At 36.1% G+C, this 16051-nt stretch overlaps 1 protein-coding gene across 1 annotated transcript; it reads right to left on the bottom strand.

Moving 5' to 3' along the window:
• Nucleotides 1-1026: 1026 nt before the first annotated feature.
• Nucleotides 1027-15889, bottom strand: LOC117318700 (ferrochelatase, mitochondrial-like; the record flags this gene model as incomplete). Its single annotated transcript, XM_033873658.1, has 8 exons — nt 1027-1812; nt 2618-2674; nt 6901-7065; nt 7959-8066; nt 8854-8952; nt 9813-9981; nt 10432-10504; nt 15864-15889. Coding segments are annotated over 8 exons (880 nt in total), but the record flags the coding sequence as incomplete, so codon positions are not given.
• Nucleotides 15890-16051: the final 162 nt, after the last annotated feature.

Here is a 16051-nt window from a genome sequence, read left to right as displayed (position 1 = left end):
CGCCACTATTCCTGGAAAGGGAGAGAAAAGCACAGAGGAAAGTAAAGAAGAAGATGGTTACCATCATATTTGTTAAGGAGGGGCAGAGTGTGCTAGTGCAGGGAACCAACAAGAAGAGTGGCTTGCTAGAGATGGCAGACGACTGGACCATGGAAGTGGATCTACATGGAAGATCATCTTTTCCGAACATAATCCAGACGTCCCTTTGAACAGACGTTGTACTGTGGTCTGGGGGAGAGAAGAAGCTACTACTAGTAGATCCGACTGTGCCATGGGAAGAGAGATGTGTACAGGCAAACGAGAGGAAGCGTGCCAAGTATGAGGACTTGTTGGCTGAGTGCTGGGAGCAGGTATGGCAGACATGGATCTTTCCTGTGGAGGTTGGGTGCAGGGGCTTCCCTGAACAGTCAGTGTGGAGGACGCTCAGCGCCCTTGGACTGACAGGCCTGGAAAGGAGGAGAGCAGTACAGAAGCTCACCCAAGCAGCTGAACGTGCCTCCAGTTGGGTTTTGAGGAAGAGGGAGGAGAGTACCTGGGAGCCAACCGTTGGAGCACAGTGACTGATCACCACTGTGGACCCCCCATCCAGAGTGTTCCGAGCTAGGGGTTGAAACATTCAACGAAGGACGGACTCGGCTGATGACTCCAACGGAGCGGCAGTGCCACACACCATCAGTGACATCTGTATTATGTATGTTTCTGTCCTTTGTCATGTCGAACAAGTTTCTTCAAGACTCTTCCATCAACCATATTATTTAAGATGTCAATACATTTACTGACGGAATTGACAGCAATTATTTAAGATTTCAATACATTTACTGACGGAATTGACAGTAGAGATAGATGTAGGTCGATACAGACCATGGACACGTTTCATGGTTGACATCATGATAACGTTTGGAAATATTGTTTCTATGAAGTCAGACATGTCGTTTGTGCTTGTTGGCGCAAGCATCGTGCTTATCATACATGCAAAATGAAAATATTTCCAGATACGTGTATCTTAATCATAACAAAATATGCACATAAATTCAGATTTTACATAATATTTATTCAAAACATATCAGTTATCCCAAACATGTTTCGCTATAACACTACATAATCCGTATATTAGTTCAATGTCCAGCACCACTACATAATTATAATAAGACAGGGTACCAGGTACTTCATACACAAGCTGTAGTAGAAAACGGCATAGCCCGTCGTCGCAAATGTTTGTCAATCAATAATTGAAATATGTAAACTGATATTGATTTGCATATTGGATTAATAAGACTTATGTTGGTACTTGACAGAATCAATTTGTGATACTCAACCTTCAAATAAAATAAAACCTGACAATCAGGGTATCTGATAACTTTGTTTATTTACTTGTTTTTGGAACTCTTCAAGAAACTCTTTCTTTAAGATCCTCTTCTTAGGAATTCTCTTAAGAGAACATAAAGGTACTTATGTCCAGATTTACAGCTGTATCAATACATAATTCTTCTTTTTTCAAATTCTAAAAATAAAATTAGAATTTTGCAAAATCATATAAACTATTTGCACCATTGGGGAAGAGACAAATAAATATATACATAACTTCTAATCTCCAAACATCATCATAGCCACAAAATATTTTTCAGCAAATTATGCAGTCACACGTTCTCCTTCAGTATTGCTAGCACCCATGTCGAGAAGCTCTTGCTGTTTGACGAAGAACTCCTTTGCCTTTCCACATGTGGCGTTGGTACACATGGGACATCGGAGGGGCATCTGTTTACTACACGACCGGTTAGAGGCGAGATGACTTTTCACCACATCCGCTAAAGCCTGCAACAACAAAGAATTCCATGTACAAATATAAGGGTTCTGAATTGACAAATAATACACAATAAAATATCAGGGTTCTGAAATGACAAAGAGTTCCTAACAAAATATCGGGGTTCTGAAGTGACAAATGATACCCAATAAAATATCAGGGTTCTGAAATGACAAAGAATTCCTAATAAAATAGCGGGGTTCTGAAGTGACACAGAATTCCCAATAAAATATCGGGGTTCTGAAGTGACAAATAATACCCAATAAAATATCAGGGTTCTGAAATGACAAAGAATTCCTAATAAAATATCGGGGTTCTGAAGTGACACAGAATTCCCAATAAAATATCGGGGTTCTGAAGTGACACAGAATTCCAGGTACAACATCGGGATTCTGAAATGACAAAGAATTCCCAATAAAATATTGGAGTTTTGAAATGACAAAGAATTCCCGGTACAACATCAGAGTTCTGAAATGAGACAGAGTTTCCAGTACAATTTCAGGATTGCTATCCTCTAGAGATGTCAATGAAGGATATCTCTCTCCGTGGGATGGTTATGTGCACAAATTATATAATATAATGGTACAGACATTTACACCAAGAAATTGTTTCAATCGAATAAAGAGCTTTAGATAATTTTCAAATGTCCATTTAGATGTATTGTATTAGAAAAAGGAAATGTCATATTTCAATAGTTTAGGTATTCAATAATTTTGAAATTAAACAAAAATATTAACCTTTAAAACCAAGAAACAGCAAATGTACATAATTGAACATTTTATAAAAACTTTCTCTGTGAAATCCACTACAACATACCTGTATAAAAGTGGGGCTGTCATTCATGGCGTCGGCTCTCTTGATGGTTATACCATGCTGTGGAAACAAACACAAACAATCATAATCTCAACTTAAACAAGAGGCCCAGAGGGCCTGTATCGCTCACCTGGTTGAATGACCAAACATCAAATTAATGTTCATTTCAATTTGTTAATAGCTTAATCTGTTAATGTCTAACAATGCTATAAATGATTGGTGATCTCAACTGCTTCACTGATATAACCCAGAAACGAAGTCTTTGGACCTATTTTCATATCAGGATTGTGTTTATCTCTTGATGCCCAGCTATGCTTTATATGATTATGAGGTTGGGATCTGAAAAGTTTTAAAGATATAAAAGAAGAATCTAAGTCCTTAGGGGTGGGGAAATACCTACGGGTCCCTTTCTTAAAGAACTGAGGGTTGGGAAAGATCCTGGGACCTATTTTTACATCAGGATTGTGTTTATCTCTTGATGCCCAGCGATGCTATATATGGATATAATTATGGGGTTCGGATCCGACGGTTTCAACTAGATCGGTCATCAGGATGGCCGACTAATACCCCTGCCACCCGCATGAGTCAATGGACAACTGGTACTGTTATTAGGGGCTAACAAAGATAACCTGTGCATGCCCCTATTACTGAAATTCAGAATTGCTGGAATATGTGTTGTTCATATTAAAGATAATTTAGTCACAAGTTTTGTTGAAAACAGTCCACAGGTTGTCTGGACACTAAAAACCTGTTTTTAGTGACCAGTTACTATGGCAACAAAAATTTGGAATTTAAGCAGCTGCATGCACATCTGAACATGTTCCCCAACATTCCCCTAACTGCACATGTTCCCTAAAATTCCTGTGAAGTTTTGTGAAAATTGGTTCACAAGTTCAGGAGTTGTCGGCACAAGAAAAACCTATGAATAGTGACCAGTTACAATGGCAACAAAAAATTTCGGAATTTAAACAGCTGCATGCACATCTACACATGGTCATCTCTATTTGTGTAGTATCAATGGAATCGGCCAATCGGTTTAGGAGGAGTTGTCTGACAAGATGTGTCTACAGACAGACAACCCAACTCCAGTAAACCCCACTAACTGTGTCTACAGTCAGACAGATGGACAGACAACCCAACTCCAGGTAATTTTTAGGGTGCACAAATAACTCGAAGTTTTGACGGTAAGCATTTTCAGTATTATGGGTTTATTGTTGGGTATGGCTGATACCAGACATCAGCATCCTATTATAACACAACCGAAAGAAAATGTCACTTTTGTTTGATAAACTATACTCCACAGATTTTTACTCCAATTGTGAGAATTATTGCAAAGGATACAGTTTTTATTAGCGATTGTAATTTGTCTCATGACAAGAATCAAGTAAAAAACAACTTAATGTTATTATTTTTACTCTAGATATTCCTGTGTGTCAGGTGATGGTTCCCCATTACTATCTGCCACTATGCCTGAAGATCTATTCCAAGATTTCTAAAAGCCTCAAAATCCACCAAAACAATGGAACCACTCAATTACAAATTTCATCTCCATGTCCTACTATCCAAACCAGATATGCAGAAGTTCTTTGAAATTAAATCTTTTAAAAACAAGAGGCCCAGAGGGCCTGTATCACTCACCTGGTTTCATGAGAAATGAAACAAGAATGATGCTTAAGTATATTTGTCACTGGTATTGCTATTTCAATATATATCATAAGCATTTTATATGGGTACATGTATATTGGTTTTATTTTAATACTAAAAATGCCAAAAAGTACATTAATCCATGAAATAAAATTGACTTTTGGCACGACCCCATAGGGATGCTACCACACAAATGTGAGTGATATCCATTGCTTAGTTTCAGAGAAGATCTTGTTTGGATTAATTGACCCCTTTTGACCCTGCCCACTGCCCCCTGGGGGGTCAGCTCCTTCCTTTATACAATTTTGAATTCCTACCCCAATAGGATGCTACCAGTCAAGCCATTGCTAAGTTTCAGAGAATAAGTTGTTAAAATCAATTTAGCCAAATTGACCCCTTTTGCCCCGACCCCTCAGCCACCTGGAGGCCCGGGTCAACCCCAACATTTGTACAATTTTGAATCCCCACCCCATAACAATGCTACCATACAAATGTGAGTAATATCCATTGCTTAGTTTCAGATAAGAAGTTGTTTAAAACAAATTGACCAATTTTGGCCCCGCCCCTCAGGCCCCTTGGGGGTCAGCCCTACCATTTGTACAATTTCAAATTCCTACCCCAAGGTGATGCTACCAGTAAAATATGAGAGATATCCATTGTTTGGTTCCAGAGAAGAAGTCAATTATATGAATATAGCCAGATTGAGCACATTTGGCCCCGCCCCTCAGGCCCCTGGGGGGTCAGTCCCATCATTTGTACAATTTTGAATCCCCACTCCATAGTGATGCTACCAGGCAAATATGAGCGACAGGCATTGCTCGGTTTCAGAGAAGAAGTCGTTTATATCAATATAGCCAGATTGACCACATTCAGCCCCACCCCTCAGGCCCCTGGGGGGTCAGCCCCATCATTTGTACAATTTTGAATCCCCACCCCATAATGATGCTACCGGGCAAATATGAGCAATAGCCATTGCTTGGTTTCAGAGAAGAAGTCGTTTATATCAATATAGCCAGATTGATCACATTTGGCCCCGCCCGTCAGGCCCCTGGGGGGTCAGCCCCATCATTTGTACAATTTTGAATCCCCACCCCATAGTGATGCTACCAGGCAAATATGAGTGATAGTCATTGCTTGGTTTCAGAGAAGAAGTCGTTTATATCAATAGCGCCAAAATGACCCCTTTTGGCCCCGACCCAGAGGCCCCCAGGGGGTCAGCCCCATCATTTGTACAATTTTGAGTCCCCTACCCATAGGGATGCTTCTGACCAAATTTGTTCAAATTCTGATTAGCGGTTATGAAGAAGAAGTCAAATAAGTCGATTGTTGACGGACGGACGGACGCCATGGTATGGCATAAGCTCACCTTGGTCCTTCGGACCAGGTGAGCTAACAAAAGGAAAATGGGGCCTGTGCTACTGCGGGTCATTCCAGTAAAGCATGAATAGTACAAGCCTGTAGTTCCACTGTAAAGTACTTAGATTATCAGAGTGTTACAGCAGGTTACTACAGGAAATCTTTGCTCAAGAAGACTTCAAAGCTAAGAAGCTTATGAATGGTACAAGCCTGCACTACCACTACCAGAAAAGTCACTAATTCTTCATAATCATCATTGAGGCAATTGCATGGTTTTTGGTATTTTTCAAATCATATGCAAATATTTGGTATTTTTCAAATCATATGCAAATATTTTTTTTTCAGTAAGATAAAAATATATCTATTAGTTATATTTAGATATATCAAAAAACAAAATTGTTAAGAAAATTACAAACATATTATAATAACTAAAGGGAGATAATACAGGAGTTGCCGTTGAAATCAAGTATGCCACTCCTTGGTACATCTTACTTGTATCATAAAACCTCTAAACCAAACATTTAATTCAACGTGGAGTTAAAGCTTATAGACATCATTATTCTTCGTATTACGCTACGGTAAAAATTTCCTAAGACAAACATGCTTGATATGAATTTCTGATTTAAAATCGTAAAGTATCAAATTTGAAATCCAAATTTGGCTTAAAAATTCTTGGAATCCAATGATAAATTTTGAATATAACACAGCATTTTCCCTTCTCATATGGAACCAATTTAAAGTTTCATTTCTTCTCATGTCTGTATGCTTTTTTTTTTTTTTACTTCACAGTTTGTTCGTTTGTTTTTGTTTAACGTACTATTAATTGACTCCTCCCACTGTGTCCGACTTTTATATGATTTTTTTTATTTACAAATAAAAAAATATTGTAATCACAAAGACTTATAGAAATAACATCCGTGAGTGTAAATATAGGGATTGGATTTCACTTTTATGTTAACCATGCTTTTATGGAGCAATTCCTCTAAGAATATATTCTAAATGGGGCGCTAACGCACCCAATAGAATATATTCTTAGAGGAACTGCTCCATAAAAGCATGGTTAACATAAAAGTGAAATCCAATCCCTATACAGTCAGTACCAGGCAACTGCCCAACATAGGTTTCAAACTCGCAACCCAGAGGTGGAGGGCTATTATTAAAGTCAGGACACATTAACCACTCGGCCACTGCGGCCCCCCTTCACACTAATTGAATTTAAATCGAGGACTCAAATACAGTTTTGAGCAGCTTTCTGAGGTTTAGAAAAATGACTAGTTAGTATTTACCTTAGCACTGAGTTCTGTACCATACTCCAGATCTAGTTCAAACAATGTCTCTATGTGGTCACTGGTGAATGCTATCGGGACCAGCAGTATGTTTTTCTGACCACGCTTGGCCAGCCCTTCTATAGCCTCATCAGTCTGGGGACTCAGCCACGGCAACGGGCCCACCTGTCAACAGAGGTCCATCATTTATAACCACGGCAAGAGACCCATCATAACCAGAGCAGCGGGTTCACTCAAATCCACAGAGTTCAATTCAGGTAAAAAATAACAGGTAAGCATTGGAAAGGCAAAATGAACAAAAATAATTGTTCAATTACATGTTACAAAATTAAAAGATATAAAAAAAAATGTAAGCATTACTTGTTTTACAACAATAACGAAACAATTTATATCAACTTATATTAATCACACTTGTTGGCCCCGATGGAAACGTGTCAAAATTAATTTTTTTTTTTTGAAAGATCAGTTAAACAATTGTTGTAAGGATTATGTTATTTAACACAGGTCATTATCAAAATTATCTTAATTTCAACCAGCTACCTCTTAAATTCACTTAATATTCTTACATTCCACCAATCAAGTTAAAAAAAGTTCTCCCTAGACAAATAGCTAGTATTAACCAGGGTTACAAATACATGTTTGAGTATGATATGGGATTTAACAGTGCATATCGATATCTAGGCCAACAAAATTATAAAAAAATATATATATAACAATGGAGGGTAGGAACAAAATAGTCGGTATGGTAACAGGAAAATATATAATAAATGAAATCTTTTACAATATGTCACTCAACAAATAGATTCTACTCACGGGTAGCTTTCGACCACTATCTGGTGGCCTTCTTCAGTCCTAACTGTGGTCAGTCAGAGGCTACAATCTGGTGTGGGATTCAGTCACGTGACCAGGGATTAACCCTAAGTCATGTGACTGAATCAAAATGTATATGTTACACTGGTCTGATTATTTGTGATGGGATAAAAAGAAACGAAGACAAATACTGGAGAACTGAATCTGAGGTTAGATTCGTACAGGGGAGACAATGTTCAGTGACTTACTTTTGATTGCCAAACAAGTCTGTACGGATTACAGTATCCAAGAAACTCCATCACGCGACTAACGGTAGCTGCTACCTCGGCTGGGTAAGGGTCACCTCTGTTTACTACCTAAACACACAATCAGTTTAAATTTGAAAAAAGAAAAATAAATTCTAAAAATTAAAAATCCCCAAATTGTTTTAAAAAAACAACAACAAATTTAACTTTACATGTGATGTCATAATATAAACATATATATGAGCAACACAATACATGAATACAGTATTAATTGGGGTAATCTTGAATTTATGTAACAGAAAAAACCCAGAGTGTACTGTAAATAAACTGCAAGGCCAAGAGTACACCCCACGTTTTTGTATAATAGCTCCATCATATAAAACTAGAAAATGTCTGTAATAAATGCCCCTGCTGCAGCTTGACACCCTGAAACATAAGCAGTTCCTGAGATTCGCTAGTTACCTTGCATCAGGACGAGCCGGAATGAGACAGGATAAATGTGGGTAACACTTTATGCCCCCCCCCCCCCCCCCCCCCCCCCCATTTTAGAAATTATTACACTACTGTATCAGCCAATCAGATACATTGTTACAAACGAAAACATTGTTTTTCTTAGAGTAACATACATTTTGTAAGCCTATGAAAATGCTTGTTAAAAGCAAGATTAAATTAATATTTCATATAACTTTTTATCTATGCTGTTTCAATTTGTTTAATAGTAAAAACTCCATGAAATTTTGTCTTTGTATGTAAGGCTAACATTCAGATGCAAATAATGAGAAGGCAAAGAACAAGATGAATTTAAACTCATCAAATATCATTCTAAGACTGACTTTTCAGAGGTAGAGATTTGGCGGAGAATAAGATGACAAAACATCATTCTAAGACATTGACTTACCTTCAGAGGCAGAGAGTGGGCTGAGAATAAGATGACCACTTTGTCTTTATCTTCCTGAGGAAATCTGTCCAGTTGTTTTTGTATACTCTCTGCAAAGGCCTAGAATGGGAGCAAAGAATTCGTGTTTGATGGTGAATTAAATTTTCAGTGTTATGGAACTCTAAGGAAAAGTTCACCGAATAGCACTCAGATGATTTCTTTTTTCCATCCTGCATGCATCACACATTCCATTTCTCTTAACAATCTCTAGGTGATGCTATTGAGAAGTTGTTTGATATTACATTGCCTGTTGTCAGTAAAATGTGACAAAGTCAGGTGTCTTGCTGGACCTCTTCAGCAGTATGCTTCAGTGAGGTAGCACTATAAAGTAGGCATCAGATCAGCGCTCCTACAAGGTGACAAACATGAACATACTACTGCCTACCAAAATACACACACATACCACACATATGCAGCTCCCACACACGAGTGGCTGTCCTTATTAAACCATACTAAACCAAACCCACACATGGAGGCCGTCCTTATTAAACAATACTAAACCAAACCAAATACAAATGTGACAAAGTCAGGTGTCTTGTTGGACGTCTCCAGCAGTATGCTTCAGTGAGGTAGCACTATAAAGTAGGCATCAGATCAGCGCTCCTACAAGGTGACAAACATGAACATACTACTGCCTACCAAAATACACACACATACCACACATATGCAGCTCCCACACACGAGAGGCTGTCCTTAATAAACAATACAAACCAAACCCATACATGGCAGGCTGTCCTTAAATGACCTTAGCTGTTGATAGGACATTTAACATTACAAAACTTAATTCATTAGACACTGACTTTACCTGCATTGTTAGATTAATTAATGCCATCAATACTGGAAGTGTCTTCAAAACACCTATTATACAGAGTATTAATTTGTGTGGTACTATTCAGAACCTCTTCAGAATCTTCATTTACCTGCACTAATCCAGGGTGTGTTGGCCATCTGTCTATTGCACTCCATCTGATGCTACTTGGAACTCCTCTAGAGGCATAGTGTCGGTAGAATGCATTAATACTACTTCCTGTTGTAGAACAGCTGTATTGTGGGTACTGTGTAAAAGCGATCCCTCTCTCTATGCCATCACTGTATAATGAATGGTTTTAATTAATTACTTTAAATAAGTCTGATGAAATATTACTTCATATTATATTTTGATATATTTACAATTGCCAATATTTCTGAATCAATAACCCAAGTGTAAGCAACTCAAGTTTACTTCTCAATAACTTGATTAAGTAGATTGTGACCCTGTTTACCGCGTACGAATGTACCTTGAGTATGTAAACATTACTTAATGGACTTATTTCCACAACCATGTGTCAGTTTTTTAGGTAGACTAGTTTATATATTTTTTGGATTAGTTTCGCTTTGTTTTAATCAATTTATCACAAAGGAGTATCTATGCAGCGTTCAAACTTTTTCATACTGAGTGAGTAATTGTAAAACTCTTTCATTTAAACAAAAACAGAAATTGTATTATAAAACTCTATGATGGAGATTTGATTTCAAAACAAAAAGAAGATGGTAAATTACCTTTCCATCTGATCTATGGCATCTTCTGTCAGGGGGTTTACATACCGGAATCCCACATAAAATTTGTGTGGAGCTGAAATTAGAAAAACAAAGGCTTTCAATTTTCATTTCATGCGTTCTTGTTAAGTACAATGTATACATGTTACCCTGGTAAACACTAGCGCCAATAAACTGCTCGACCAGAGAGATATATTTCGACTGGTTGAGTGTAAGACTAGTAAGCAAGAGGTCCCAGGTTCAATCCCTAGCATTTATATCTAATCAATCACGAGCTCTGTTACATCGGCGCCAATGTATGATTTTACTATGACCCATTGACACAATGGATATTTAACTCTGGTATCTAGTACGTAGTTACTATATAACACTCGGCTAGAGAATTCTCACTTTAACTTAATCTGTTGACTGTAACACAAATGTATTACAATTTTTAATCAAAGTACTGGAGGTACTGTAAACGAACATTATTGTTTAATGCAAAATCAGTAATCTTCTTAGTTTTAAGTTGATAGATTTACTGATATCGGTTTAGGAATTAGGAAATGTTTGCAGCTGTTCTGATTTGATTGTACACATGCATGTTTCTGTAAGGTCCTAATTGAAATTGGAAGTTTGTTGATCTATCTTGGATCGATGAAAATAAAATATGTCTTCTTTCTTTCGGGAAGGCATCATCAGTTATAATACAGACAGGACTCTGTGACCTTCATGATGCCAACTTCTAATATGCACTAAATTTAGGCTAGTTCCATCGTTAGTTTGGCATACATAGTTGTATTTCAACTAAATATGATGAAACACACATAAAGAATTACTGAAAACCAAAACCAGAGCTGCTAATCAAGGCCCGAATTAGGAATGTATCTTATTGAAACTACATGTACTCAAGCATTTATGGTACTTCAAAAAAAAAAAAAAACTGACTCCTTTTGTTCAGGAATCATTTGATGTTAATAAATCTGTATATGAGAAGATAAACTTCTGTTATAATTACAGTATTGTAAACAATGTGATAAAGAATAACAACTAGATAAAGACTATCTTCATCGAATAATTCAGCAAACAGGAAAAGAAAACTTCAAGATTCATTTTCAACTTCAAACTTGATCACAAAGATTACAGTCCATTCGATTGGACGACACATTCCCTATTTATTGTCCTTTTCCAATGTTGATCATCCAATCATACTGAACCACACAATTCAGCAATGTAATTGCACAAATCACACCTTTATGTGGTGAGAACATTTTTGGGGGTGTTAAAAGATTCCATAACTGTATGCAAATTGTGAAGCATTCCATATCTATAACTATATATATAACAGTACGTGTATATATTTACACATATCAAAATTGGAATGACACAGGAGATTTGCAAGTTTAAGTTCACCATCAGTCATGGGAGGTTTATGTAAAATGTTATATTTACCGGGGTAATTAGTAATTTTGAGAATATATCTATGAAGCTCTATTCTGTACATTCTACCAGTGCTTAGAGAATGGACACAATTTTATGTTCTCCAATGTCAAAATTAATCATATGTAAAATATTAGGGGTTTATTCGCCATTCTAGGCCTGATTGCCGTCATAGTAAAATTACCAAAATGGACTTGAAATCAATATTTTTAAGAGAATGATATATGACTTGAATATTTCATAAAAATAATGTAATACATCGTTTATTGACTTCATTCAGATCTTCAGACACCACATAATTTGTGAAGTCATATATAGAAATATATTAACCATTTTGTTACTATTTATAGTTCACACAAGTAAGCACTAGATGTAAGCAGTAAGTATATGTACCGCTATCTACTGGCAAGACTTTGAGTACAGTAAACTACACTCGCTTTGTGGATATTGACAGGATAACATATCTTTACATACTAATTCAATTTTAGAATTGTAACTGAAATCTTGTAACAGCATGGCACAAATAGTCATCTGAACACGTGTTGTATATTGAAAAATTATTTAAGGTAAATTTTCAGTTTATCAATTCATTGATTACTCCGTGTTTGAAGTATGGTGTAGTGAGAATTTCAAGTCTTGATCATGACTTGATGAAAATTTTAAATTAACAAATTATTAAAATGAATTTGTTTGAAAAATAACACAAGTTCCACAGCAATATTATATAGAGAATCAATCACAATATATCAAAAGTTATAAAACTACAAATAACAATTAACGGCTGAATATCAAATAAAGTGAATATCACAAGTTTTTTTGCATTTGTTTTTAGATAATCCGGATTTCGGTTTTCCGGCTTTAAAAAAAAACGAGAAGTATTTTAATTGCCGTTATAGTTGAATTACCAAAATGTACCTAAAATCAGTATTTCTAAAAAAAAAAATCTATGACTTGAATATTTCATAAAAATAATTTAATACATCGTTTATTCACTTCATTCAGATCTTCAGACACCGCATAATTTGTGAAGTCATATATAGAAATATATGAACCATTTTTGTTATTGATTTATAGTTCACACAAGTAGGCACGAGATGTAAGCAGTACGTATATGTACCGCTATCTACCGGCATGACTGAGTACAGTAGACAACACTCGCTTTGTGGATATTGACAGTATAACATATATTTACATACTAATTCAATTTTAGAATTATAACTGAAATCTTGTAACAGCATGACACAAATAGTCATCTGAACATGTGTTGTATATTGAAAAATTATTTAGGTAAATATTAACTCATTTGCTTGACTTTCAGAATTGTAACTGAAATCTTGTAACAGCATGGCACAAATAGTCATCTGAACATGTTATGTATATATATAATTGAAAAATTATTTAGGTAAATATTAACTCATTTGCTTGACTTCAATTTTCAATTATCAATTCATTGATTACTGTGTTTGAAGTATGGTGTAGCGAGAATTTCAAGTCTTGATCATGACTTGATGAACGTTCTAAATTAACAAATTTTCAAAATGAATTTGTTTGAAAAATAACACAAGTTCCACAGCAATATTATATAGAGAATCGATCACACTATTTCAGAAGTTATAAAACTAGATCTACAAATAATAATTAATGGCTGAATGTCAAATTAAGTGAATATCACAAGTCTTTTTGCACTTGTTTTTAGATAATCCGGATTTCCGTTTTCCGTCTTTGAAAAAAAATTACATAGGCGTATTGCATTGTAAACGTAGCCATGTGTACATCTGTAACAGCTGATTTCAATCAGATTGACTTAACATGAACTTAACACCGTCTCAGTAGTTCGTCCCAATCGAAAATTTGATCGTGAATTCGGTATTTTGCAAATTCTTTCAAAATACTTTCAGGTAAAGAAAAAAAAAGCATATTGTCTCTATACACACACCAAAGATTAATAGATCCTATATTGGGTCCATTCTCTCGTAAAAATATCGATTTGGGTCCACTATCGGCCATTTCGGTAATTCAACTCTAACGACAATCGGGCCGCGATTCGCAAATGAAAAATTAATTCAAAATTCGTAAACCTCTAATATTTTATATATGATACAATTAGGCATTGAAAAACATATATGTGGGTCAATTCTCTGAAAATAATGCCAATTTATATTATAATTAAGCCCAATTTTTCTTCGTTTCGGTATTTCCAAGTCTGCTTCACCTGTGGTCCGTTTCAGTAAATATTCTCGACTTTGCCGAAATAAAAACAAGCTATATAATTGTTCATTTTAAACATGACAACTGCCAACCACACGTATCTAAAAGTGTTATTGTTGATATCATCTGAATATTGCCGTAGTTATCTGTCACTTCGATTGTAAACCCATTGCAAAAGTCATGGAAGAATCGACCAATCAAATTGGTTTAACGTTTGATTTCCGTAATCTTGCAGTTACCTCCCTTACAACAGTAAATACGTTCTTAGTATCGCCTACAACAACCAATCCCGTGCACATGGCAACAAGATATTATCATTTGCATTTGATTTATTGGTCGTTTCGTCAAAGGAAAATGGAATATGGAAATCGATGACAATGTTAACGCTATGACCAGTCACCCTGACCACAAATGCCACCTAGTATCTACCCTTTCTCGCAAACATGTACTGTACAGTAACCTATACTGGTATGATACAATGTATCGTCTCGTATGCCGTTATTGATATATTTCTTTCTCTAAATTATATAAATACTCATCTAGTTGATAATGATGTAACATTCTAGAATGTATATAATACACATTTAAGTAAATCGCGGACATATTTGCAGACCGATGCTATAATGTCAGCCGTTTTGGAATGAACACGGAAGAGCAAAACTTTCTAAACATCCGGAGACGAATGCGCCTGCGCAATATTTGTTTACATAAATATATTGACCTGGAGTTATTCGCAAAGTTCAGGTTCATTTAGTCTTCACATTTCGCTAGCGTTATGCATTTCTCAAATCGTATGCATCTTGAAAACATCTACTGAATACATTTCAACATTTTCGGTAAAACTACTACATAAAACGAAGATAATTTTGCAAGTAAATTATTTGAAGCGTAAGGCAATGGGGGCAGCCATATTTCATTGAAACAGACAGTAGATGGCGTATTGGTGAATGTGGCTACCAAATATGGTCATATTTCTCAGTCCAGTTCTTGATGGCAATAACCGAACATTAATGTTCGTTTAAAAATCACTGTTGCAGTCCTGATCACATCACAGTGACTCATGTATTTGTTACCTTGTTAAAAACTCGCCATTTGCATATAAAGAAATCTTCTCTAGCTCATGTACTGCCAGGGTATAAGAGGTCAGAGGTACTTGTCTCTAGCTCTGCAGGATGCTCTCTTTTACATAAGAACAAATCATATTTACAAATGTCTAATTTATAAGATAACTGTAACAGTCTGTTCTTCTTCCCATAGAATAGATTCGTGACAGATTCAGTCCAGTTTTTGAAATTTCTCTTCAGGACTCAAAGTTGGTATTTTTACCAGGTGGCCTATTTGGCTATGAAGTCATAAAATTTAGGCGCCAATTGGAAAAGTTAGTTCTTTAGATCAGTATAACATCTCTGTAACCTTTTCAGTTGTGAACATAGATTAACCAAATCGCAAATTTATACAATTTTTTTAGTGGCCTGGCATGGTGCCTTATAGGTCAATAACTGGTCCCCAATGTTGAATTTAAGGCGCCATGGCCACTAAAATAGGTGCCATTTTGCTGCTCTGACACTTCTAACTTTTTAGATTTAGGACAGATGCAGTCCAATCTGTGAAATTCCTCTTACATTTCTAAATTCCTAGATTCGAGACAGATGTGGTCCAGTTTTTGAATTTCTTCCGACATTTTCGTACTTACCAGATTTGGGACAGATATAGGCCTGTATCTGAATTTCCTCTAACATTTTTAGCTTACAAGATTAGGGTCAGATGTGGCGCAGAATTTGGATTTCCTCTGTCATTTTTTTACCTACCAGATTCAGGACAGATGCGGTAAAGTCTTTGAAATTCCTCTTACATTTCTAACTTCCTAGATTCGAGACAGATGTTGTCCAGTTTTTGAATTTCTAGTTTACCACATTCAGGACAAAAATTTAGTGCAGTATTTGAATTTCCTCTGACATTTTTTTTACCTACCAGATTCAGGGCCGATTACAGTCTA

Source organism: Pecten maximus, unplaced genomic scaffold (genome assembly GCF_902652985.1).
Source record: "Pecten maximus unplaced genomic scaffold, xPecMax1.1, whole genome shotgun sequence".
Classification (NCBI taxonomy): Eukaryota; Metazoa; Mollusca; class Bivalvia; order Pectinida; family Pectinidae; genus Pecten; species Pecten maximus.
Note: the sequence above shows the minus strand (reverse complement) of the source record. Positions and strands in the feature narration are given on the sequence as shown.